Raw genomic sequence first — 27,116 nt, 5'->3', positions numbered from 1 at the left:
ATGAAAATATTATGTACCTATGTATATAAAAATAGTGATAAGTTTACTAGAATAGAACATACGCACAATATTAATAACGCAGGCTGCAATTTCGTACTATCACACTATCTAAAGTTAGTAATTCTTTTTTGGGAAAAGGGATATCCTTCTTCAATAAAATACCAGAGGCTCTTTTATCTCTGTCTTTTAATAAATTTAAGAAATGTATTAAAAAAAAGCTGTTTACAAAGTTAACGATTATCTAGTTGATAACTACTAATTAATTTGCGATATTTGTTTTAAAATAAGTGTTGTTTGTTGTTTTGCTATTTTAAAAGAGTAGTGAGTACCAAGAGTTTTTTACGCCAGCTTTTTCTCTCGGCCTACACTCTCTGTCTTCTTTGCCGATGAGTAGGGACGCCTACAGATTCAATTTTAATGACGTGAAATAAGTGATACCTGTATCTTATGTTCCATAATAAACATATTTTATATTTTATCAAAGTAGGTAAGTACAATATAATTTATAGAAATTTAAATTTTTTTGCAATGTGAATCAGCGATAAACGGTATTCGTCGTTTTAAGGCTAGGGCACTGTCAACGTCATATTCCAGTATTTTAAAACCTAAAATCTCAATGACAATTTGTCTTGTGACTGGGAGGTCAATTGGAATTGTGAAAACGATATGTCAGCAATTTTGTATTGATTTCTGTAATTTAGATTCAGTTCACTACTATTTCGGTCTTACTTACTAGCGATTAGTTCGTAGTAGATACTTAAGTGTTTCTATTAAGTTAATGAGATTTTATCAGCCTTGTGGTTGTATATTTTATTTCTTTTCTTTTTATTTAACGTATAATGATTGAAGGCAAAGCAAATGTAAGTATATAACACTAATAGGTTATCCCTTAAAGTGATGCCTTCTGTAACTTATTTTAATTTCAGGAACTACCAGACTTCCAGGTCTTCAGGACAGTAATAAAATACTGCTTGTTTATTATTATCGTTCCTGTTTTATCTTTCTTCTCGGCAAAGACGATACTCTTTGATGGAATATTACGCTTAGCGCCGATTACTAGTAGCGTTTATTCAGCTGTGGTGGCTGTGATTGTTTTACACGTTACTTTAGGTCTTTACATATACAGGGCCTATACTGAGGCTGAAAAGCCAGAAAAACCTGTTAAAAAAGATTAATAAATTTTATTAATTTCCATCTTGATCTTTATTGCCTCTAAATCACAATGGACAGCCTTTACATGAAAGGAGAATTATTACAACTGCATACAAAAGACTCAGAAATTATTGAAGGAAGATTTTACAGCATAACAAATGATAAATCTAAAATATCTCTCTACGATGTTAAGGAACTTCCAAACGATGAAAAAAATGAATCTGTATTTCACTATTATGACTCTGAGGTGCGTGAAATTGTAAAGCTTCAAGAATCTGATAAAGTAACCTTTTTAAAAATATCAGAAAAAGAATGTGAAGATATTTTAATGACATCTAAAAAGTACATTTATATAAATCAAGTTGATAGCACTTTCCATGATGCATTAGAGATGCTAAATCAGTACAGTTATATTGGCTTGAGCACTGATGGAGCTCATATGGGGCGGAAGTGTAAAATGCCTTTCTTGGTTCTATCAACACCTAAACAGATTTTTATTTTTGACATTCATGTTATGCAGTATCATGCTTTTGAAGCTGGATTAAAGAAACTTCTTGAAGATGAAACTATAAAAAAGATTGTTCATGATTGTAGAAAACTTGCAGATTGTTTATATCACAAACATAATATTAAGATAAAGTCCATTTTTGACACACAGGTTTGTATTACTCGTCCACCTACTGTTCTATTATTTATCTATTTAATTTATTACCTATGAACAAAAAATTATTTTGCAGGTTGGTGATCTTATTATCACAAAAAATAAAATGGGCCATTTGGTAGGAAATGTAAAAACATTAGCACAATGTCTTAATACATATCTGGGACTGAAAGAAAACATGGTGGACGAAAAGGTAAAATATTTCTAAAAGTTAGTTCCTTTTCTGGCTCAATTTTTTATTTTACAACTCCTTATAAAAAATTGTGGCCCTTGGTAACCAAGGGTCTTTATTATTAGAAATTAACTATTAAATTTGATTAAAAATAGTAAAATATAATTGTGATTGGTTGAATTCAAATAAATATAGAAAGGTTTACCACAATTAGGTCATACTTCACTAAAAGGTGGTATCTTTAGACAACTATATATTAACTTTTTATTATATTTACTTTTAGCTGGATATAGTACAGTGTACTGAAAGACCTCTACCATTAAATATAAAAGAGAGTCTCGCTAAGAACATTGCTTTCTTGCACCGTCTATCAGATATTATCAATGATGAAATGCAACTACCATTTTTACGGGGAGTTGAATTTTTCATCAACAATTTGAGGTCATGTGATGATTTCAAAGCTTGGGAGCTGTGTGGAAAATACAACCAGATACCAAAGGATTTTAAGAGTGCAATAGAGTATTAACATTCCAGCGAGAAATAAATTGTAGAAGTAGGATTTTATTTTATTTTGCCATTTTACCTTAAGTTTACGCAATTATTTTAATGTTCAATTTAATACTCTCTCATTGTGAGGTGATTTTCTTTGAGAATTCAAAATTGAAAGAAATGGCATTTTCTTTGTGGTGGTATTTTAATGGTGTCACAAAATTCAAAGCTTTTCTTTGACATATTTACACAATATACTTTCCTTGCAAATGATATGTATGTTTATAGCTTTATAAAAGAAATGTTGGCTAACTGTGATTGATGTGTCTAAAGCTTGTGGCTAAACAGTATTGTTATGTCAATAAAAATGGAAGCTATTTTTTTAACTGTATCTTATAGTATATATTTTAGGATGCAAATTAATATCATTAATATAAGATTCTATGCTTTTCTTATAAGTCTAAAATGTATTAAATGTCTTGAAATAATACTAAATGATACCTACCCCTTTGCATTGAGATTTTACCCTCTTTTCCATTTTATGGGTCCTAAAAGGGAATACCAATGTTAATTCTGTATTATATATCTTTGATGCAAATGGGTCGCTCTCATTTAAGGCTTCTGCTACTAAGGTATAAGCACTAAGTAACTTCTAGACTAATCAAGAGTATAACAATGTATGTACTTATATTTTGTGTAATTTTAGTAAGGGTCTTAAATTAAAATGAATTATTGAAATTTTTTGAAGTCAAACTATATTAAACTGGCAAGGTAAGAAACCACTATAGGAAGGTCATAGGTTTTTTGGATGCAAAATTTATGGTGGTTTAGTCCCTATCTATCACATAAGGGACGTGAACAATATTTCTGCGCACAAATGTTTGCCGCCATAGCATCGAGATATAGTTCTATAAATATATACCAAGCGAGAAAAAAATTAAGTAGGCAGAATGTCAACATAAATTTTAAAGGTATAAGTTATTGATAAAGTATTCTTAAGCGTAAACATAAACTGCTTAAAAGCTATATTGCTATTATGAAATTTATATAAAGGAAATTAGGGAGCGTTCAAGTATTACGTAACGCAATTTTTGGAGATTATTGCCCCCCCATGTAACTCGCCGTAACGTTTTTCAGTACCCAAGTATAGTAAAACGTTTTTTGACCACCTAGTGACTCTTTAGTTACTATTATGTGGTGTAAGTACTCGTAATTTTATCTCCGCCCCGCTCGTAACGTTTTACAAAAGGACCCCAAAAATACGTTCCGTAATACTTGAACGCTCCCTTAGTCTTGAGTTTTAAGGGCTTTATAAACTTTGTGAACGCTTCAATAAAATGTCTGCTTAAAAGGGTGTTTTAATAAATAACACAATCGATTGAAGAAAATATATTTTTAAAGATAAATTTACACTTTGCTTAAAAATAGATTTGGATAGAAAGCTAATCCTTCAATAGATTCATCTCTGCAGGCGAGTCCGAGTCGTTCTGTAGTAAAAAGACGTTCACGAGCAAGTAGGACGGATACGTTTGCGATTTGAGATAGTTTTATTGGAGTCAGCGAGCCGTTTTCTTCAATCTGTAAAAAATACGGTATTGAACAAACATCTTAAGGATAAACTTAGTTGTTAGGGGTCTCATAGCCTAGCAGTCTTATTAAGTGGCAGCTAGGTGAGGGGTACCAGGTTCGATTCCCGGTTCGAAGGCAAGTTTTAATTTAATTTAAATTTGTTCTCAGCCTTTGGGAGGGTTGTGCGGTACCGGGCGAGTGCCTAAACCGTACATGGAGGATATGATCGAATTTCTAAGGCAAAAAGCACGAATGATAAAAATCTCAGACTTGACGCTGGCAAATGCACAAACCGTGCCAGAGCCATAAAAAACTTAGTTGTTATTCTAAAGCATGTGCTACACGGTATGAAACGGCGGTTTGAAACGAAATAAAAGCGAGTTGCGCTTTTCGGCTACACGGTTTAAAACCAACAGTGTCCAAAATAACGTTGCGCAGATAAGACGTCTCCGTAGGGATGTGACATTCTGCATAAAAAAATCGATTTTTTATTAATAGATTTTTTCCTAATTTTTGAATCAATTTCAAAATAAACACCCTTAATTTTTAATTTTTCATGGTTTTTTAATTAAAAGTAAACAATAGAAATTATAAACACAAATTAACGTTTAAGAATAATCAAAATCGAAATTAACTAAATTTCGTTTTGATAGATTTTAGGTGAAATTTGATAAATGCTGAGTGTATGCCTTTTCAGTAGCACATTGCAGTATTTTTGTTGTATTTTTAATTGTATGTAGTCTTTTGCTGCTGAATAAATTTATTTTACTTTTAAGTTATAGTTTTATCATCCTTTCGATGTTTTACAAAAAAACAATACATCTTCAAAGAATCGGATTCAATGTATCGCATTGTAAACATCGTTGTATATCGAATATCCCTAATAGTTCGAGGTCCGGGTTATAAAATTCCAGACATAATGTCGGGAGGTGGCAGATAAAAAATCGACTATGATTGATTTCAATTATAAAAATAATTGATTATTTTAAATATAAAAATCACGTAAAAAAAATCGATTTTTTTTTTCACATCCCTATCCCAAAGACATGGCAATTCTCTGTATAATTCGAGCAATTCGGTAATAACTTCACGTTCATTTGCTTCTTGTGCCATTGTGAAGAACATCGTCGTCGCGTGCGTCTACCCTCGCCGCCGCAGCACGACTGCCGATTGCCGAACGCGTGGTTATTCGCACGTTAAGCGCATAACCACGTTTCGCGCAACGCAACGTTATTTTGGACACTATTGGTTTTAAACCGTGTAGCCGAAAAGCGCAACTCGCTTTTATTTCGTTTCAAACCGCCGTTTCATACCGTGTAGCACATGCATAAGGCTCTGTTTCACAATGTACGGATAAGTTCTACATAAGTTCCAAATTATATATTTATTACTTATTGGTAGGATAAACATACGGGCGGTTCAGTTGAGTTCCAGACCGCCATGGACACACCAGAAACGAGCTGTTGCGTTATAATTACTTCACAGAAGAATTAAAAAAAGAAGGCCAAAAACATTCTGGGTGCATACACTGATAGCGGAAAGGATCGTTATGGATTATTTCTTACCCTTATTGAGTTAAATAAGGATGAAGAAAAGTTCTTTAATCATTTTCAAATGTCCTTCCGATTGTGTGCGGTCACGCCGCGGGCGTAAATCGCGTCGTGAAATGTACTTTATTTTTTTTACATCTGTATTCTACAAAGGCTGCTGGCCCGCAACCATGGCGGGCGCGGGTGAAAACCGCTTCGTGAGTCAGCGTAACTAGTTTTTATAATTTGAAATGAATCCGAACAACAAGAAACCAGTTCATAGTAGGGTTCGTACAATATATTATGTTCTTACTCACATTCGTGGCCATATGGTACAGTTATTCAAATTAAGGTTTTAATCTTTAGTGGTTTTTTTCTTTACATTTCTTTGTGTTTGTTTATATATCTCATTTGTGTACATAAAATTATAAGTGTCTGCTCTTTAGGAAGCGTTCAAGTATTACGTAACGAATTTTGGGAGGGGGAGGGTCCTTTTGTAAAACGTTACGATGCGGGGTGGAGATTAAATTACGAGTTTTTGTTAATATTTTTTTCAACTTACACCACATAATAGTAACTAAAGAGTCACTAGGTGGTCACGAAACGTTTTAATATACTTGGGTATAGTACTGTACTTGGGTACTGAAAAACGTTACGGCGAGTTACATGGGGGGGGGGGGTCAATAATCTCCAAAAATTGCGGTACGTACTACTTGAACGCTCCCTTAGCCACGATTAGTCTGTTGTAAATACTTAATAATGATAAACACTAGAAATGGTATTGTGTCTTCTATTTGTAGATATTCAATAGTTATTAAATCAGCACAATCATACAGCTATTTCAGGTTTATTGTATGTTTAAGAATCAATTAGACAAAGTTATCAAGTCCAATTTCCAATGAGACTATGAGTATCATGACAGTGGCAGCGAGATAGGCTTTAATTGCGCAACCAAGGCAGGATATTTAATATAATACTTTATTTTTTGTTCCACCCGAGACTAACACATCTATGATCTAGTTGATTAAAAAAATATAACTTGGATATTATTAATTGGTAACTTATAACGAGATAATTCTGTACTGAGAATTGTGTCAAGAGTCAAGACGTGTATGTATAGAAACAGATGCAGATAAATAAAAAAACTAATTTACTAACTTAGGGTACTTTTATAAGTTACCCGTCATTCGGTAAAAAATATTAAAAACTCCTTGATAATACAAAATTTATGGAATTATCTATTAACTTGGTATCTTAGTGGTATTTAATATTTATCATTACATATTCCGTGTTTAAAGAACGCCATTATACAATGTTTTTAGCTAACGTAATTCAATCTGATACAAAATGCTGGTTCCTTCACATTTTTTGTTCAAATTTCCAGCTACAGAGCTTGCACATTGTGCAGACATTGTTGTAACGCATGACCATAGAGAATTGAATATAGATACTACAAAAATTAAGAAATATAAAATATACCAATTGACTAGTAGTTTTGGCAACTTCTTCATCTCTATGGCTATTCAGTTGAAGGACGCACGCTCCACTCGGAAATTTGCGAAGGGACATTGGGGCATCGATAGTAGGAAGTAATCTGAAAATGTTATCGAAAAGTGTTTACGAATTTGTCAGAAACATTTTCAGGTTTTTAAATAATTCTGTCTCTCTGTCTATTTCATCACCTTGTAGTAGGGGGGCCCAAGCGGGGATTCCGGGATTTAGTACAGCGTGGCAGATTAATATATAGGGAGATACCTTGTACCCGGTTAAGTATCTCTACCAAATATGAGCCCCATATTAGTAAACAAAAATTTATCATCATACTTTCTCGAGCGCGTCAGATTAATTGTCAGATTATGAGACATCGCGTCTAGGACATAAAGATGAACTATATATTTATCTTAATCTGACGCGCTTGAGTATTTCAAAAATTAGATTTTTTTAATAACCGCGAGTTTGCGTCACATCCAAATCGTCAGATTATTAGATGAGAGATTTCTATAGGTTCACTTAACACCCCCTTAGAAAATCTGACGCGCTCGAATAAATTTCTTTTTTTTTCTTCATTTTCAACCCCACCGTACGACCACCCCCATTCAAACAATCAGATTAACATACGTAGGACATGGATGCTATCAATATCTGACGCGCTCGAGTATGTGCATGGCATTTGAAAATCTATATCTGCTCCTCCCACCGATGAAAAGGTATAGGTACGTTATATAACATTTTTTTCTTAATATTATCTACGCTTCGCAACCCAATAGGTCTCTATGACAGTAAATCTCCATTTAGCATCGTGGGCTCCCTTACTATTCGCAGGATACAAAAACTCAGCATTAAAATCAGGATCACTATTAAGAGTAATAACAAAACATATTTTAAAGGCATTTTCCCATTAGTAAATATACGAAAAATCCATACTTGCAACCATTTAATAAATCTTCAGGCGATATAAGCTCTAGACCTCTTGCCCTGTTCACTCTGCACCATACATCAGCCAATGACATGATGCCTCCAGAATCCTGAAAATTATTTATTACAGGACAAATGGGGAATGGGGAACCCAATGTTAATTTTGGATTCTATTCGGGGATCTACTCCTAAAAAGAATAACGACCACGAAGTTTTTACTACAAAAAAATCATAGAAGTTTTTATGATTCACTCTACTATCTTGTTTCAATATCATATTTAATGATTTGATTCAATGAGCCAGGTGAGGTTTCATTTTATTTCTTTAAATTTCATTTTCATTTCATATCAATAAAAAAATTCTACTGAAGACTTGGCTGTATGGGCATAGCCCTTTGTCTACCCAGAATGGGTGAAGAAAACAAAAAAAAAATTATTTTACGATTGGCGCCATTTTACAAAAAATGTTCTTTGTGAGTTTAGTTGTTTGTTGCACTACATTAAATTCGACGATATTTTATTTGAATGAACACTACCGGAACGCAGTATATATACAAAATGCTTCGGAGAACATTTTACCGGAAAAGTAAAGGCTCATGTAGATATTTGTCGGGACTCTTAGCAATGACAGACTTTCTGCACTCGTAATGAAAAATACTATTGTACATGTCTAATGCTACATATCAAGGCACTTACCATTAGAACTGCAACCATCATATCAGAAATTTGTTGTGCAAGCCCCATGTAGTAATCTGAATCTGATCTAAAAGCATCTCTTGTAACAGGATCATCTATACCAAGACTCATTAGATATGACTTAAATCTTACTGTGTCATCTTCTGATATGTCACCTTGCTTCTCCTGTAATTTAAATTATATTTAAAAGTATTGCTTTTATTGCTTAAATGTACAGACACTAAATTATACTAAAACAAAAACCCATATATAGGCAGATGCCAATTATAGTATTATGAAAAACAACATCCTATAATAATCATATGATTACTATTAATTTTTTAGAAATGGTATAAAATACCTTACCCTTATTTTAGTAGATATTGTTTTAGAAATGGAAACCATGTCCTTAGCCTTTTCCATAAGTTTTGTTAAATCTTTAAATGCCACAGTGATACTCTCATCTGTGGCTTTATGCTGTTCTTCTATGCTTCTTTCAATCCCAACAATTCCAGAACGAATTTTGGCACCAATAGGAGCTATCAACGAACGTGGGCTCATAGTGGGGCTGCTGAATGCATTTGTTTCAAGTGGTTGTCTTTCCCATAGTTTATTGGCAACGGCATCACTCAAAGCCTTATAAAAAGCAGGGTCAATGCCATCTTTGAATGAGAGTTTAATGAAATGGTAAGTACTGATTACTGCTGGCCCAGGTCTTTTGCCTGAAAGAAGAACAAAGCAAATTAAGAGCTATATTTAATAGTTTATATACTACTGAGCTATGTATTGATTGATTGATTGTTACCAGGTAGTGCAGGTCCCAGATGCATTATAATACGTTTAGGCCCTCCTAACCCAAAAACACCGCCATTTTCTTCTTCCAAACAAAACACATAATACAAATATAGAGATAAACATATAAGTCCTTTAGGTATATCTCCTGGTTTTCCCCAGAGGAGTCTATGGGAAGTAAGAACAACTTCACCATCAACATATTGAGTCTAAAATGTAAGAACAAATTAGAAATACTGATAGATATTAATTAATAGATAGTTGATAAATAAAAACTTAATTTTAATTTCTTAGAGAGAACTGTACGTTTAACTTCTACAATAATTAGTTTAATGTGTCAATTCTTGATAATTTTAAGTATATAAAACATACCTTATCATCACCATCATACAATTTCACATTTTTATCGCGTTTGATATAGTTTTCTCCTTCACATAATCTTGCTTCCATATACTCAAATCTATCCATTTTGCAAAAACCACATAAGTGGGTGTAGTACTCTAAATAAATAATATAAGAGTGATTAATTATTCGTTTAATATATTTTTAAGATTCCTCAATTATTCATCATTAAAGTACACAAACATATTAAATCATTATTTACTCACGTTATGGACTTTTTTTTAATTAAAAGATTAGTTCATTGAAAGACAACATTTATTACGAAAATCATCTTTGCATGTATATTTTATGTTTAGCTCTAGGGCCTAGAGTCTAGGCGATAGCATGTACGCTCATATTACTTACTTTTTAATCTTTTAATAAATCGTTTCAATAAATTTTTGTTTTATGGGATATTGGTTTAAAAACGTAAACACAGTCATCTGTCACATGGCCTATAGAGTACAGAGTACCAAAGACCACAGATCAAGTCCAGGTAAAATAAAGTCATACGTAAATATACACAAAAGATACAAATCCCATAAATGTCATCTGTAAACTTTTTAACTTTGACTGATTGCTTCTTGATTTACTTGACGTCTAGTTAAAATAAATTTAAAGTAAAAGTGATCGCTAGGAATAAAATTCTGTGTCAGTTCACAGTGTGAATAAAAAGTTAGAGGTTAGGAAGTAAATTAGAGGAACTTCATAATTTTAAACATTAGAAATATTTATACTTTACTGTAACAAGCACTTTAATTTTTGACCATCAATAAATTACAGTTTATTTGAAGGCTAATCTAATAATGAAAGGGATTGCAAAATAAACACTGTTAACCAAAAGATTAGATTCATAAGAATTAAGAACATCCATTCACTTCAGTGCTTAGTGGTTACGTTGCATTTTAACGCAAAAATTTGGATTGATTTATTTTTAAAAGCAATGGCAGAGTCGCAAAATTTATTATTACAGCAAATCAAAGAGCAAGGTGATCTCGTTAGAAAGTTAAAAGCGGCGAAAGAATCTAACGAAAAGGTAAGATTTAAATATAAGTTAACTCTTCCAAAGATTGCATCAGTTAATTTTGCCATTGTATTTGATGTTGTAGGGTATGATAATAAACAAAAAAAAACAAGATCTTGGTCAGATTGACAGACATCTATCTCAATACAGCTATATTTGTGGTTACTTACCTAGTAAATATGATTTAGAACTACTAAAAAGTATAAATTTTGATGTTGATTTCTATAAATATGTGTATATTAAGAGATGGTGGTACCATATGAGGAGTTTCAGTGACTCTGAAAGATCTTTGTTACCTGACAGTAAACCAACAAGAGATGTAATTGATCTACTTAAACCATACCATTCAGTTAATTATGATTATCAGGTCTGTCTTTTAACATTACACTAAGTTATGCACTGTAAAAAATAGTCAAGCAAGTTATCAAAGCATGCTATGCTTTTGTATGTTGAGTTGATATGGGGTGTCCCATATGGTTTTTTCGTTACCACTATTACTGTTAATTATAAATATTTTTGTATTTTTTTCCGGTAATTGAAAACATCAGTGGTGACGAGGAATCATATTGGTGTTGTATTTGAAAGTATTTAGAGAAGCATGTTTCATCAAGTGGTTAGATTTGTAAATTATAATGCAACATTCTTATTGTTGCATAAATCAGCTTTTAGCCGCAGTTTCACAAAAACAATTGCAACAACTTCTTATTCCAAGGTATTGAACATTATAGAGAAAGCTAAGCTTTTGATGTTCATAGTGATTAGAATTAGGGATTGCAATCCGGCGTCATTTTCAGTCCGGCCGGATACGACCGGATTCCCATCAATCCGGCCGGATCCGACCGGATTGATAAAATCAAGATGATTTTCGCTTTTTAGTACAAAATAAGTGAGTTAATCAATGTCACTGCACTTATATGTAGGTAGTTTATAAAAAATAAATCACAAATATATAAAATCGACTTTATTTCCTAACCAATGTTAAGACAAATAGACAACAAGAAAACAATTAAAATTTAGTAGTGACTATTTTTTTTAGTAGAAACTAGTAATAATTTTACGACGTAACGAGTAGCTCAGTCTTTCTAGATTTCACTTTCACAGATAGATCAATTTATAAGTAACAATATTAATTATCAAGTAACTATAATATCTTATAGATACAATTAATCTTACGTAATTAACTGAAATGAGATCAAAATCATTATTAAAGTATTTGAGAATGCTAACAAACAAGTCTTATTGGTATTTATGATTATGACAGATACCATCATGATTTGATGAATCTGTCAAACGAATGAATGGCAAAATTATCACAATAACGAGTTTAGAACTCTTTAGTTTAATCAACTTACGATAAATAATTATTTTAAGTAATAATTATTGTAAAAAAATATAAGTATTAGAAGAAAATTAATATTGATTTTGAAAATAAGATCGTAGAAAACAAATATTGTTAATTGGGTCATCAGCTAAGCTACTTCTAATAGAGCTGCAAATATAACCTGCGGCCGAAAAGGCCACATTTTCCCACAAACTGCTAGCACCGGATCCGGTCTTCGGATACGGTATATTGGTACCGGATCCGGTAACCATTAAATGATGCCGGATCCGCCGGATTACCGGATCCGTTTCTCCGGATTGCAATCCCTAATTAGAATATCTTTTAGTATAATTTTTGCAATGTTTTTCTTATATTTATTCATATTATTTTAGATACAAGAAGAGGTATCAAAATTATTGGGATTAAAAGCACAACTTAACACTGAAGATGCCGCACCTCAAAAATTTACTCTTAAGACACCAAAAGGCACCAGGGATTACAATTCCCAACAAATGTCAATAAGAAATAATGTTTTGCAGAAAATTACTACCATATTCAAAAAACATGGAGCAGAGTGTATTGATACACCTGTTTTTGAACTCAAGGTACTGCAATAAATTATAAAAATAAATAAAATAACAATGGAAAGATATATAATGTGACAAATGTAATAACTAAAAAACAAATGATAAGAAGATAACATTATTTATGCAATATGTAATTGTCTTTTTGTGTGAAACAAAATATTAAAAATTAACAAATTTTCTTTAAAGGTTTCTGTACTTATACTCTATAGGTATGTATCATTGTTAAATAATATTTTTATTTCAGGAAGTATTAACAGGAAAATATGGAGAAGACTCTAAATTAATTTATGACTTAAAAGATCAAGGTGGAGAAATATTATCTTTAAGATATGATCTTACAGTTCCCTTAGCTCGTTACTTAGCAATGAATAAAATAACAACACTCAAAAGATATCACATTGCCAAGGTGTATAGAAGAGATAATCCAGCCATGACAAGAGGGAGATATAGGGAGTTTTACCAATGTGTATGTATAACATATTTCAATTTAACCTATATAATTTTTAGATTTATAGTTAAAATGAAGAATAAATTTGTTTATTGTAGTACTCCTAGATTAGCCCAGATATTTCTTTGTAATCCTAATTGGGCATGGAACAGACACATTCTAGTATTTTTTTTATTAATTCTTTTTTGGCCATCAAACTAACATTAATTTTATCTTCATTGTGTTCCCTCTCTGTTACTTTTAGTTACAAATCCATTTCATTTTACTCACATTAAATATAATATAAAAATATTTAATGTGAGTATAATTATTAAATGTAAAATATAGTAAATAATAAACTACTTACTGCCAAACATAGTAATTTAAAGAAAACTTAAATATAAAGGTTATAATATTATTAAGGTTAATAAGAATACATTAATATCCGTCAAAACACGTGTTTAAGTTTGCGTGATGATTAATACCATAAAAACACAAATGCCTCGATTCTTATAATTTAACTTGAATAGGATTACAATTGAATTAAATTCGCGTTAATCAATATTTAACTGTATAACATGTTTATAAAGTTCATATTAATTAATAACGATAGTTCAAAGGTTTACGAATCGGTATATCGATAGGTGGTATGGAAGTTTGAGCATTATCAGCTTGGTATAGAGATTAAATTCCTCAACTATTTAAAGATTTTCTCGTTCCTAAAGTGTGTGAATCAGATTCAAGTTTATTAATAGATGCAATCATTACAAGATGTAATTGAGTCTATTTATGATATTAGTGTTAATTACCGTTTATGTAATGTTAAGGATAAATTAAATGGGGCTATTCTGGCTTTAATTATACATAATATATTTGTTACAAATTGCAATATGGTCCACACGATAAATTTGTGATAAATGTCCTGTGAGGAACATAATTTTTTACTTAAAAGACAATAGAGGCCAATATTCTGCTTTGTGGCTTCAATATTACATTAGTTTTTATTCTATATATTTTTTCTAAATCTTTGACTACTTTCCACCTACTTTATAAAGAAAGCATTCAGTTATCTTTATTACTTTGAATAGATCAAATATTTTCTTATGCAACTTGTTGCTTACATTACTCTCATATACCGTTAGTTCTAAGAGCAATAGAAACAAAGCAAAAAGCAGTTTAAGGTCAGAGAATTGTCGATCTGTGACCTCGATCTAGATACATTAGATAGCCTCTCACTATGCGATTTCTAAGAACACGTTCAAAAAATGTTACACTGCAAATAGATCCAGTATTTGAAATTGAATTTATTAGTTTTTATATTTAATCCTAGACAAATTACGCTACTATCTATCTCCGTCTAATGATATATAAATCATTAATAATTTACCTATTTTAGTCTATGGGCAAGATTTCCCGTATTTCATAATATGTTTTTGACATACCTCCATACTTAGCGTTACTTTTTCATCTAACAACTTATTACATTGTTGTTACAAAAAAAAGATTTTGTAATAAGAGTTATTAAAAACTCTATTCTTTTTTTGAGATTATAGAATATTAAAAGAAATATATTTTTTAAGGATTTCGACATCGCCGGCCAGTATGATCCAATGATTCCTGACGCGGAATGTTTAAAAGTGGTCACGGAAATCCTAGACGTCCTTGACATTGGCAAATACATACTGAAGGTGAACCACAGACGTTTGTTGGATGGAATGTTTGAGGCGTGCGGCGTTCCCGCAGACAAGTTCCGCTCAACTTGCTCCACTATAGACAAGCTCGATAAGGTATGGCTTATGTAACATCAATTCTGGTTTTAAAATGTCAATTGTCAGTTGAAAAATATTTTTATCTAAAGACCCCTTCACTTTTTGGAAGTAAATGAATAGGTTTTATATATAAAAATATCTGTTCTATGAATGCCTTTAATATTCTAGTTCCTTAGATTAATCAGGGGATCGGGGAAGATAAAATTTTAATTGACAAAACAATGCAGGCTTATAAAATTTGGCAGTGCAATATGACGGTAGAAAAAGCTAATACAGTTGGAAACATGATTTTACAAAGAATGGATTTTCTATACTAGATTTAAAATAGGAAATTATAACAAAATGGCATCAGTAAAATCAATATCTTAATTAGAAATACATGGTGATGTTTTATGTAATCAATGAAAGTTACAATGTCATTGCGTATTGAGTCAAGTGAAATCAAGTGTAACCAGTTTCTTGGAGGTGTGAATCGAGAAATGATAATCGATGTAGGACGGTATAATTAGTATTACACTTAGAATATAGGTTAACTTTGAATCAATAGTATATTAATTATTTAGTATTTTATGAGTATAACAGGTTATTATTTTTTAACAATGCATACTTAAACTAACTAATCCGTATACAAAAGCTAGCTGCAACCAATCCCTAACAAATAAATGTCGTGCCGAGAGTTGAGTTCGGTGGCGGTTGTTGGAGGGATGTTCAAATAAATAAACAACTTGACTTATTTATGGGTTCTTAAAACTAAGTGACACATCTGTTAACTAAAAAGAATATAAGAGATGTCGTACATTTATGTTTACGCTCCCAGCGTTCAAGTATTACGTCACAAAATTTTTGGAGATTTGGGGCCCCACGTAACGTTTTTCTGTACCCAAGCATAGTAAAACGTTTCGTGACCACCTATTGACTCTTTATACTTAACAGTTACCATTATGTGGTGTAAAGTACTGGAAAGTCGAAAATAATATTAAAATTAACGCGTAATTCAATCCCCGCTCCGCATCGTAACGTTTTACAAAAGGACACCCCTTCCCCCCCTCAAAGTTCGTTACGTTATACTTGAACGCTCCCAATGTTATATTACAATTTATGAATCGTTTACTAAACTAAAGGGCTAATTTATCACTACCAAAACTGACGTTTTACAATTTATTGGCTACAAACAAATATTAAAATACTTATTATTAACTACAAACCTCAAGAATCAAACGAAATTTCGATAAATAAAAAAAATAATAGTTTAAAAAAACTAAAAAACACGCTTTTAAAAGTGCGCAGAATTTGAATAAAATCTGTCCGTTTAAAGTGGGTCAAAATCGAGTCCGAAGGAGTCGGTTACATATATACATACATACATACATACAGGTGAAGCTAATATAAAGCGTGTAAAATTTGTATCACAAAACGACAGTGACATCTCGGCTTTAAAAAAGATATAGTAATGTTGAGAATTAATTGTTATGTTTTCCCTTAACATAATTTTGTAGACAATTAATTATATGGCAATGCCATGTAGCTTGAACTAAACTATTTTTCCAGTTACCGTGGGCGGAAGTGAGAACTGAAATGATAAATGAAAAGGGCGTCACCCCCGAAGCTGCAGACAAAATTGGTGAATACGTACAACTCAACGGTAGTTCGGAGTTGGCTATTAAACTCTTGAGTGATGAGAAGCTATCGAAAAGCAAAAGTGCTGTGGAGGGACTTGAAGGGATTAAGCTGTTGTTGCACTATTGTGAGCTGATGGGAATTAAAGATAAAATTCTCTTCGATTTGAGTCTCGCTAGGGGATTGGATTACTACACTGGGGTCATTTATGAAGCAGTTTTGACGCGTGAGTATAAATTATATAAACTTAATCTTGACCTATATTCGTTCATTGTTTGACGAGTCATTGGTTAGTACCCCTGACTGCGAATCCATAAGTCCCGGCTGAGACGAACATCGATGTGATGAGCATTTGGTGTTGTGCTTAGGTCTTGGGTGTTTAAATATGTATTTATATCTATCTATCTATAATATGTATGTATATCCGTTGCCTAGTACCCATAGCACAAGCTTCACCAGCTTAGCATGGGACTCGGTCAATTGGTGTGAATTGTCTTTAAAAAAAAAATTGTAAGTGCCCTTTTCTTGCCTTCTGAAATAATTCAAAGACAGTACGAATTCGTATTCAATATTGAATTTAATTACTGAAATAAGTTTAATAGAATATTGGTTTTTGCTTTGATTAATTTTTTTGACAAACGCAAATATATTAAATTGTACGGTGAAAATGTTAAAAAACCTATAACGCAATGGCGACAGTTATAATCTACGGCTACAGTCACTGCGATGACGTCATACTCTGAAACGCGCTAAGAAAGTAATTCTGCTAAGGATATATACTCTTTGAAGTATAACTTTATTTCTCATAAGAATTGTATACAAAATTCACTTACTGACAAACAATATGTAAAACTAAGTTTAAAAATTAGAGCGCACAGATGTGGGTACGTATATAAAATAACAAAACAAAACAGAAACAAAAATGTGAGTAGACATAATAAACTTGATCAGTCAACCAAGCAAAACATAGATGTTCGAATTTGATTTTTTTTACTAGATGTGGCATTGATGGCATAGTCTGATATAGCAAGTTTATATTATTTTTCATAACACTATTTTATTTTTAGTTTATTGTTCTTTTTATATATATTGGATATATTCATGGTTTACAAACAGGGTTTTATTTGTTTTTGTTTAATATAATTACTAATGTATAATTTAAATTTAGAGGTGTATACTTAATTTTATGTACATTTAGTACATAGACCAGTGCAGATAGCCTTTAAAAATAATAAAAAGTGAAAAAAATTACAGTAGGATGAAACCCATTAGAAAAGCAGGGGAATATGATCAAAATGAAAGGAAAAATAAATTACGGTCGATCTGAGGTCGGGAAGGGTTAGGGGGGGGAGTTTTATGGGTAAAAAACGGTTTATCTCGATTTCCGGCAAAACTAAAAGTCCTATCGAAGAAAACTAAGGCATCTTATTATAATTTAAAGAAGATTCATAGAGAAGTAGGGAAGGGGATGACGGGTCTGGGCGTTACTCCATACTTTTCTAATGGGTTTCATCCTACTGTAATATTTTTTGGTTTCAAAAATTATCGGCACTGGTCTAACAAGAGTGTGTTATTTTATTTTTCTCAATATATATAGGTACATATTATATTTTTAATCACTTATTTGTATGTATTAACTGTGTGAGGTTTTAGTAGTTTTTTAAACCGGGCATAACTTTGTTCTCCTTTTATAACTGATGGTAACTTTTGAGAATGACATTTGCTGTAGCGTCATCACAAATCATCAACCCCGCGGAGAACCGGCTCCGCTGTTACCTCACCCTCGCTCGAGACGGGGTTTTAGTGCATATGTGGGGTCTTCTACTAGTCAGTGGTTAGACTGGTCTAGGATCTTATGTTGGAGAAAGTCGACCATCTCCTATAAGTTTGACTTGAAAAATCTGATTTAAATGAGTGAAAAATATAATTTTCAGACCCAATAAAAATAGGAAATGAAGATCAGACAGTGGGTTCGATAGCTGGTGGTGGACGGTACGATAATCTCGTTGGAATGTTTGACTCCAAGAATAAACAGGTAACCTATACTCTACGAATTATTTTTTTTACATAATAAAGTTCGTTCGTTAAATGATTTTTCCTATTTAAATCACTGTCAAATTCAATTATCCTTTTTATTTAATTATAAAAATACTAGCGGATCCGACAGAAGTTGTCCTGTACACAGTTTTACATACAAAAAAATCTAATAATGTAAATCATTCTTGACTCCACTTGAACACACAAAAAAATTTCATCAGAATCTGTCCATCAGTTTAGAAGTTTAATTACGAACACGTGTACAGAATATTTATATATATATACCAGCTGTTTATTTGCTGTATAGATAAATAACCTAGATACCGACTGCAGCGCCATCTGCCGGGCTGATTTCTGAATCAGGAACTAGGAAATTTGGGAACTAGGCAGGGCGCTACTAAAACGCATACAAAAACATTTACAAATTGATCCACCCGTTTAAAAGTAGTACAGTAGAATGATATATACATATTTTCATACTGTCATATAGCCTATTGCGGATATTAGTTTAATTGATTAAGTCGTAAAGAAGTATGTTCACGGGGCTATATCTTACTATTGCCTACAATATGTGCAAAATGGAAAAACTATACGAATTCCACTATATCTACTATATATTGGTATATACTTACTAGCTGAACCAGCAAACATTGTTTTGCCATGTATATTATTTCTAGGAAATATTTTTAGTTCCATAAAAATAACTGTCTACAATAATAAAAAATAGGGGTTGATCGTAGAGAGGTGAAAATTATGCGTTGTATGTATTTTTGTATGTTGTATCATATAAAATAAAAACAAAAGTGTCAAAAAAATAAAAAGTTTGGGTTGGACACCCCTTATCACTTAGGTCTTAGGGATTTGAAAGGTAGATAGTAGCCGATTCTCAGACTTACTGAATATGCACAAAAGATTTCATAAGAATCGGTCGAGCCGTTTCTGAGGAGTAAGGGAACAAACATTGTGACACAAGAATTTTATTCATATTAGATTGTTAGCCCTTTTTTTCTATGGAAAACAATTATAGCACTAACCCTAATCCACACTTTGGTGTCATGGTGTTAATTTTTCTGTTTATGTTTCAGGTGCCTTGCGTAGGAGTGAGTGTGGGCGTGGAACGTATATTCTCAGTGCTCGAAGCGAAGTTGGCTGCGGGTGATATTGTAGTACGAACGACGGACATAGACGTATACGTTGCGTCTGCGCAGAAGAATTTCCTCGACGAACGTATGAAGATCTGCGCGGAATTGTGGAATGCTGGAATCAAGGTATGTAAGGGGTAACTGACATGGTTTTTATTTTTTTATTAAATTACATACAAAAGACAATCTATTATAGTTATTATATATATGTATATAGTTATTTTCTATGAAGTCAATTGCATTTTCCCTTTTTTTGTAATAAAATTTCTTCATGAAATTCACACATTATGACAGAAGAAAGCTCTATTTTTTTGTTATTATTATTTGCCGTCAGTATAAAGACTATAGACCCATACCGCCTTTTCTTTACAGAGCAAAAAAGCAAAAAAATTAAAGTATTACGTCACGCAAATTTTGGAGATTATTTACACCCCTCCCCCCCCGTGTAACGCGCCCTAACGTTTTTCTATACCCAAAGACAGTATAGTAAAACGTTTCGTGACCACCTAGTGACTCTTTATACCTAAAAGATACCATTATGTGGTGTAAAGCACTGGAAAGTCGAAAATAATATTAACAATAACGCGTTATTCAATACCCGCCCCGCATCGTAACGTTTTATAAAAGGAACCCCCCAAAATTCGTTACGTAATACTTGAACGCTCCCTTACGTGTATCTCTTGATATTTCTTCTATATTTTTTTATAATATTTGGTTATGCTCGTCTTGCACTTTACTCTTAATATTTGGAAGTAACGAAGAGTAAATAAATATTTCCAAAATTTCGTGGGACAAGAAGCAGTATCCTAATTTAATATACAAGTGTCTCAGTCTGTCAATTTTGATAATGTCATCAATGTCAAAAACCAGCCAGATAGTCAAAAATGTCCATTCAATAAGAAAATATAAAAAAAATCTCTTCAAATTGTAATTGAATTTTTTACTCACTATGAAATCAATATTTTCAGACCGAGCAATCCTACAAAAAGAATCCCAAGATGCTCAACCAACTCCAGCACTGCGAAGAGAACGGAATCCCCTTCGCCGTGGTTCTTGGAGAATCGGAGCTCAAGCGTGGTGTGGTTAAAATCAGGAATATTACCTCACGGGAAGAGGCTGAGGTTCCTCGAGAGAAATTGGTTGAGGAATTGGAGACCAGAATCGCAAATTTTGGTTTGAAGAAAATGAATGGGTCGACTTAAGGTACTGAGTGTGTTTTAGAGCGAAATTTTTCATTACAAAAATAATACGCGTTTAAATTGGTACAAATTTTACTAGGCCTGAAATGTCGTTGACGATATATCGTAATTATATTTATATTATCGTTTCGATATAATGAAATGTGATAAAAAATGTACACGCGTTAGAAGTTATACTTCTTTGGCGAATGGAAAAAAATGACTAAAATGCAGTAGTGATTGACGATAGATATTAAAATCATCAATAAAATTATTATTAGTAAATACTATCACCGTCGTGTATGAAATTGATTTAATATAAACACCAAAATGATATTTATTTATTCACACTGTTTAATTGTACTGTTACAAAACACGTGTTTTAAATATAAAAATACTATAGAATATACAACTTGCAACATAGTTATTATCGATTTTCATGCCACCTAGAACTAACTTCATTCTGTTAATTTTGTGTAACGGTGCGCGCGCATCGCCTAAAGAAGTATAACTTCAAAAGGGATTGTAATTTTTTATATAACGCGTATTGCTACATATTTATTAACTTAAGGAATATACAAGTTAAACCATTATTTATATAAATCTATATTCTGATGTCAATGAAAAGATAAATTTGTAGCCCTTGGATTATTAAAAAAACGCGTTTAAATTCGATTAAAAATTCATATTTAATGGAATTAGTTACCATGTAATGTCGACTCGCTCTAAAATATATTTCTAGTTCCTCAAAATGTGTGTACAAAATTGTATTAGTTAACATCATGATTCCTCATTATTTATTCTAATATAAGAATTTTCTTGAAACGATTTTACGAACGTGCATTACATTTTTTAATAGATTTATTACGATTTAATTGCATTTTATTTTATGCTACGGAAAATGTGTTTAATGATAAAGTGCCCAAAAAGCCCTGTTAATTTCTTGCGTCAGAATCTCTTCCATACAACAGGTATGAGTTTTTACACACACACATTACTATTTATAAAATGTCAAATATATTTGAGCTTTAAGTTTAATAGAACTTGTTTTTTTGCTTCCATCATTATACCCGTTTCGTCGTTTGACAAAATATCGATATTAAAATATCTTCTACACAATATTAATGACGTCCTTTATTAAACACATTTTCGCATTTATATGATTCACGAAATAGATCAATAAATATGGAAGTAGTAGGTTCTCTTGCTGTAGCACATGGTCTGCTAACTAAATTAATAACTTAAATTTTGCATATTTGTGATATGAAATGGAGTTAAAAGCAATATTTGGGTATGGGAAGGTTCGTGTACGTACAGGGTTCCGAACTGTACGTGTTGATTAGTTCATAACGATGCACGATGTACGTAGATTGTACGACATTTTTAAATGTACTAATAATAATCTAGTGCAAAGCTACAACCCTAAACGTGTCTTGGCCTCAGATTGCATTGGTGTCTTTGAATTTTTTCATTTCATAGACAAGTGATCAGCTTTGTCTGACACATGTCGTCGAATTGGGGAGCGTTCAAGTATTACGTCACACAACTTTTGGAGATTATTGACCCCCCCTCCCCATGTTACGCGCCGTAACGTCTTTCTGTACCCAATAGTAAAACGTTTCGTGACCACCCAGTGACTCTTTATAGCTTAAAGTTACCATTATGTGGTGTAAAGTACTGGAAAGTTGGAAATAATATTAACAATAACGTGTAATTCAATCGCATCGTAACGTTTTACAAAAGGACCCCCCTCTCCCAAAATTCGTTACGTAATACTTGAACGCTCCCTTATGGATTTGAGATAATTGACAAATTCCTCAAGATGTATTCATTCACTGTACACCGATAGTTAGATGCGCATATAGAAAGTCCATTAGTGCAAAGCCGGGAATCAAACCTACGAACTAAGGGATGAGAGCTACTAAAACCATAATAGGGGCATACAATTTTTATACAATTGATATAAAGTTGCTCATTTACGGCCCTAGCTGCTTGCGATAGCTGCCTGGCTTTAGGCATGAACACTGATGAATGAATTCCTATTTATTTATTTCGTGATACTAGGTAGAGAATTTTAGCGTTTGGGAGCGTTCAAGTATTACGTAACGCAATTTTTTGAGATTATTGACCCCCCCATGTAATTCACCGTAACGTTTTTCAGTACCCAAGTACAATACTGTACCCAAGTCTAGTAGAACGTTTCGTGACCAGTTAGTGACTCTTTAGTTACTATTATGTGGTGTAAGTAGAAAATAACATTAACAATAACGCGTAATTCAATCCCCGCCCCGCATCGTAACGTTTTACAAAAGGACCAAAAAAAATCGTTACGTAATACTTGAACGCTCCTTTTATGCTTAATTGAGTTCATAAGAATTTTCAAGCAATAATTTGTTCAATGGCTTTTATCTTAACTTACCAATGTAGGTTTAATAGTATGAAAGTTCTGTTTAAGCTTGAACGTAATTTATCATAATGGATGTAAGCTTTTTCTGTTACCCATAGACTATTTGTATATCTGATTTTTTAATAAACATGGTTTAAAGTACTACAAGTTTTTTATTTTAACTTTAGTTAATCTAACACTGCCTTTTACCGCGTCCGTGGTTTAGCGGCATGTAGCGTATAATCTGGAGGTACTGGAGTTATATGATTAAAATCCTGCTGATAGAGGACAAATCTTTGTTTTTAATTTATGTTATTATTATTAATTACTTAAAATGTCACATAGGACACGGTGTAATGGTTGCAGCTCCTTACAAACATTTTGTAAAACAAAAAAATGCCGATTAAAAAGAGTGGCAGAGAGTTTATTGCCAGTTCTTCTCTCCCGTTCTACGCCCTTGATTTGAGAAGAGTAAATGTAAAATTAGAAGCATTAATATGTATTTCTTTACTGACAAGTCATAAGTGTACATTATGTTACCTATGTGATTAAATGATTTTTTTTTTACTTTACTTTACTTAGAATATACCAAAATTCAATCTTATCAATTGGTTCGTTAAATCTATCAATTATTAATCAAGCGTAAAGTAAGCTGTTTATAAACCAAGTCAAAAGTCATTATCAGTTTCACCTGTATATATATGTGATATTGTTAATGGGATAATATTTCGAAAGTGTTTGTTTGTCCATAAATTTCTCCGAAACTGACTTATATTCAAACTATCTCTCTGAATCAGGTATACTCCAACTTAGGAAACAGTTTAAGTTTCATTAGAATCGGCATTGTTCGTTTCGAGATATTTTTTGGACGCATTTCTCAGTCCATGAATAATAATCTATAAAGAATTATTGGTTAATTTTTCCATTTCATTAGACAGGTACTCGTATATGGTGTTCGTTTAATTTATTAAATTTACGTTTATGTAAGCTAAACCAAATATAATTCAGGCTGTATAGTTCATTGATTACTGGAATGAATAACCGTTGACCTCCGTGCTTACTCGTGGTACTCTTGACTAGTACCGGCATGTCACGGACAAAGTACCGCGGTCTTTTTGGGCACTCATTGTGCCTACCGATACTTCCTCTTATTGTCCCCAATCCACCGTGAAGTCCATAGTTAACACCAGTATAAATAATTTAACACAACGTTAGTTCTATTTACTATAGACTCGAAATATCAACAAGTAATATCGAATTACTGGAATGAAATGGTGCGACGGGTTACAAAACGAATCTATTTTGTTTTTTGTGTGTTATTTGTGGCAAAAGTCGGAGCGTCGGTGCTTAAAGATGCATCTGAAGACCATCTGAAAGAGCTGGCGCACAATGATGCAGCTGAAGTGATTAAATTAGAAAAGCAAAAAGGAGAGAAGGATCATCACATTGAAAGCATTATCAATGATGACCACACTGATAAACATACAAAAACAACTGACGATCTTAAATATTTGACGAAGGATCACGAAACGAAAGCAGCTTCAGAAAGCGACGATTACAAAGGGTCGAATGTCAAACAGGATAAATTAGAAGATACTCAATCAAATGGTTATAAACGGGGTCATAAAAAGGGACACCATAATCAAGGATTCCAAAACTCATATCATAAGGATGAATCCTCGAATAAAAGCACGTATTTCGATGACATAACTGATGAAGGTGATCAATCTGCTTATAAAAGTAAGGTAAACAGTTATGACAATCATGATGGACGGAATTATAGAGGATCCCATAACAACGGACATGAATATCTTAGAGATCATTACAGAGATGGAGGTCATAATCGCTATGGAGATGTCGGTAACAAGCGAGTAGCTCATCAGGATTATGGGAGAAAACATTACTTGAAGGATTTGGAGGACTACAATAAGTACCGTAATGGTCGAAATTCTTACGATAGGCGTAATATCCACGATCATCATGAGTATAAAGAACCACACGTGTACCACGTTCCGCATCAAGAACCGGGATGGGACTGGCAAAAATGGGACGATCGGAGGAAGTGGGAGCAACCAGCGTGGGAAGAGAGCCCTGGATGGGATAGAACTGGATGGCGACAAGATGCCGGGCCTGGATATCATGACAATCGTGGCTTACACGATGGTATTTACTATGGTTCAAACCCTGGATATCGATATGGAGAGTCAAGGTCGAATCCCGTTGCTGAAATTCCTGAAACAATTCCTGATACACCTGTAGAAGTTCCTTCGAATGCACCAGTGGTAGCGCGTCGAAAACAGACGATAACAATATACGAGGATCCAAGGTATAGTGGTAAAGAAGGGGGCCAGGTGAGGAGAGAAGAAGGTGACTACATCCAACTTGATATAAAACCAAGTACCCGCCGATATGCCAGCTATGACGATACATACTACAACTTGCCTGTTAGGGAAGCTCAATCAAGCAATATTAATAGGTTAGTTTACAATAGACGAGCATAGTCTTATATTATACTCTATATTTTATTTAAGATATAATCTACCTATTAATAAAAAATAATATAATATGTTCTGTAACATTAATTATTAAAATTTGAAACTATCAATAATAAATCTATATGTTACTGTAAAAGCTCGAACTACGGTTAATCTTAAGATTTAAGTGTAAGTCTTAGGATTTACCGACATGAGGTGGTAAATGTAAGTATTTCTGAAAATACGACGATTTTTTCGAGCTTTTTCCATTCGAATTCAGTATATGCTAGGTTTTACCACTGTCAGCTGGTAGATGTTGGTTTTAGGAATACAACAATGAGTAATTCTTAGTTATTTACTTTAATGAACTATCAGACAAAACAGGTTCATAGTATTTTAAAGGTATCATATGATAGTAATAAGTACAAACTAATACCAACTTACTTAAATTATTTTGAAAAAACACATAACGTATATCTTTGAATATCTCACCTACATAAGGTACCTAAAAAAACAATTCACTTGTTACAACACGGATTGCTATTTTGGCATTTAGAATTACAAAGTAATCCTGATGATCTGCAGGGGATTTTTTTTTATTTTTCAACATTTACCGTGCCGTTAATGTAAATCCTAAGATTTACCAACGGAATGGTGGTAAGAGTTCGAATCGCAAACCTTTTGGGACATTTACCAGTAGGAATTGGTAGATCTTAGGTTTTACTGGAATATCTTAGGATTTACTGCAGATCGAGCTTTTACAGTAACATATATACTGAGTCTAATTATATCCGTTGCTCGCAAATTCCCTTATTAAAATAACTACGCCAAATCAATATTAAACCCCGAGACATTATCGACACCCAGATTAATTTTGCAATGTGTATTATTTATATGTGCGATACTCGACTACTAACATATTCAATTGCAGCATTTATTACACTATAATACATATTCATTTATTATTCAAAACAATTGAAATACATTTTTCAATCTAAAAGAAAAATACTTAATAAATCTTAAAATCTTTGATTGCTTGTTATGCATTTCTCACTTTGTCTTTGACAATAACACCATTCAAGTTTTACAGATTAATTCACTTTATTACTCTCGGCTTTAATTAACGGAAGTCGTTATTGAGGCACTACCCAGGACCCACTCGTAGATATTTTTCAGTGCTTTTATTTGTAATTTAAATTTTGCAACCCTTCGTTGTGGTTCCGCTTTAGGGGAATAAACTAATTTAAACGTTAAGCCCCAGTTAAAGTCCCTTATAATATAATGTCCATTCAATGTGTGTATCGACCGTATCGATTGTGA

The 27,116-nt window shown here is 32.6% G+C and overlaps 4 protein-coding genes across 7 annotated transcripts; 3 read left to right on the top strand and 1 right to left on the bottom strand.

Annotated features, from left to right (window-relative positions):
• Positions 1–629: 629 nt before the first annotated feature.
• Positions 630–1,194, top strand: LOC125057638 (vacuolar ATPase assembly integral membrane protein VMA21 homolog). The gene is made up of 2 exons (XM_047661413.1): positions 630–860; positions 927–1,194. The coding sequence occupies exons 1-2, from the start codon at positions 840–842 to the stop codon at positions 1,173–1,175; spliced, it is 270 nt and encodes an 89-aa protein (XP_047517369.1). The 5' UTR covers positions 630–839; the 3' UTR covers positions 1,176–1,194.
• Positions 1,195–1,222: 28 nt separating this feature from the next.
• LOC125057637 (piRNA biogenesis protein EXD1-like) lies at positions 1,223–2,542 on the top strand. Its single transcript, XM_047661412.1, has 3 exons — positions 1,223–1,810; positions 1,890–2,006; positions 2,269–2,542. The coding sequence occupies exons 1-3, from the start codon at positions 1,223–1,225 to the stop codon at positions 2,509–2,511; spliced, it is 948 nt and encodes a 315-aa protein (XP_047517368.1). The 3' UTR covers positions 2,512–2,542.
• A 1,306-nt stretch (positions 2,543–3,848) lies between these two features.
• LOC125057636 (vacuolar protein-sorting-associated protein 36) lies at positions 3,849–10,334 on the bottom strand. Of its 2 annotated transcripts, none has more exons than XM_047661409.1 (8): positions 10,201–10,334; positions 9,826–9,953; positions 9,467–9,662; positions 9,028–9,383; positions 8,683–8,847; positions 7,997–8,097; positions 7,052–7,166; positions 3,849–4,052 (listed from the first exon to the last, which is right to left on the bottom strand). In XM_047661409.1, the coding sequence occupies exons 2-8, from the start codon at positions 9,919–9,921 to the stop codon at positions 3,882–3,884; spliced, it is 1,200 nt and encodes a 399-aa protein (XP_047517365.1). In that variant the 5' UTR covers positions 9,922–9,953; positions 10,201–10,334; the 3' UTR covers positions 3,849–3,881. The 2 variants fall into 2 exon arrangements, with proteins under 2 accessions (XP_047517365.1, XP_047517367.1); XM_047661411.1 differs by having other exon boundaries at positions 10,062–10,203.
• A 119-nt stretch (positions 10,335–10,453) lies between these two features.
• LOC125057635 (histidine--tRNA ligase, cytoplasmic) lies at positions 10,454–21,211 on the top strand. 3 transcript variants are annotated; one of them, XM_047661406.1, is made up of 9 exons: positions 10,454–10,870; positions 10,944–11,225; positions 12,572–12,784; positions 13,011–13,232; positions 14,774–14,980; positions 16,511–16,805; positions 18,514–18,614; positions 19,702–19,884; positions 20,727–21,211. In XM_047661406.1, the coding sequence occupies exons 1-9, from the start codon at positions 10,778–10,780 to the stop codon at positions 20,958–20,960; spliced, it is 1,830 nt and encodes a 609-aa protein (XP_047517362.1). In that variant the 5' UTR covers positions 10,454–10,777; the 3' UTR covers positions 20,961–21,211. The 3 variants fall into 3 exon arrangements, with proteins under 3 accessions (XP_047517362.1, XP_047517364.1, XP_047517363.1); XM_047661407.1 differs by lacking the exon at positions 10,944–11,225 and adding an exon at positions 11,407–11,570 and having other exon boundaries at positions 10,734–10,870; positions 20,727–21,210; XM_047661408.1 differs by lacking the exon at positions 10,944–11,225 and having other exon boundaries at positions 10,458–10,870; positions 20,727–21,209.
• The last annotated feature ends 5,905 nt before the right edge of the window (positions 21,212–27,116 follow it).

The sequence above is a fragment of the Pieris napi genome, chromosome 17, assembly GCF_905475465.1.
Source record: "Pieris napi chromosome 17, ilPieNapi1.2, whole genome shotgun sequence".
In the NCBI taxonomy this organism is placed as follows: domain Eukaryota; kingdom Metazoa; phylum Arthropoda; class Insecta; order Lepidoptera; family Pieridae; genus Pieris; species Pieris napi.
Note: the sequence above shows the minus strand (reverse complement) of the source record. Positions and strands in the feature narration are given on the sequence as shown.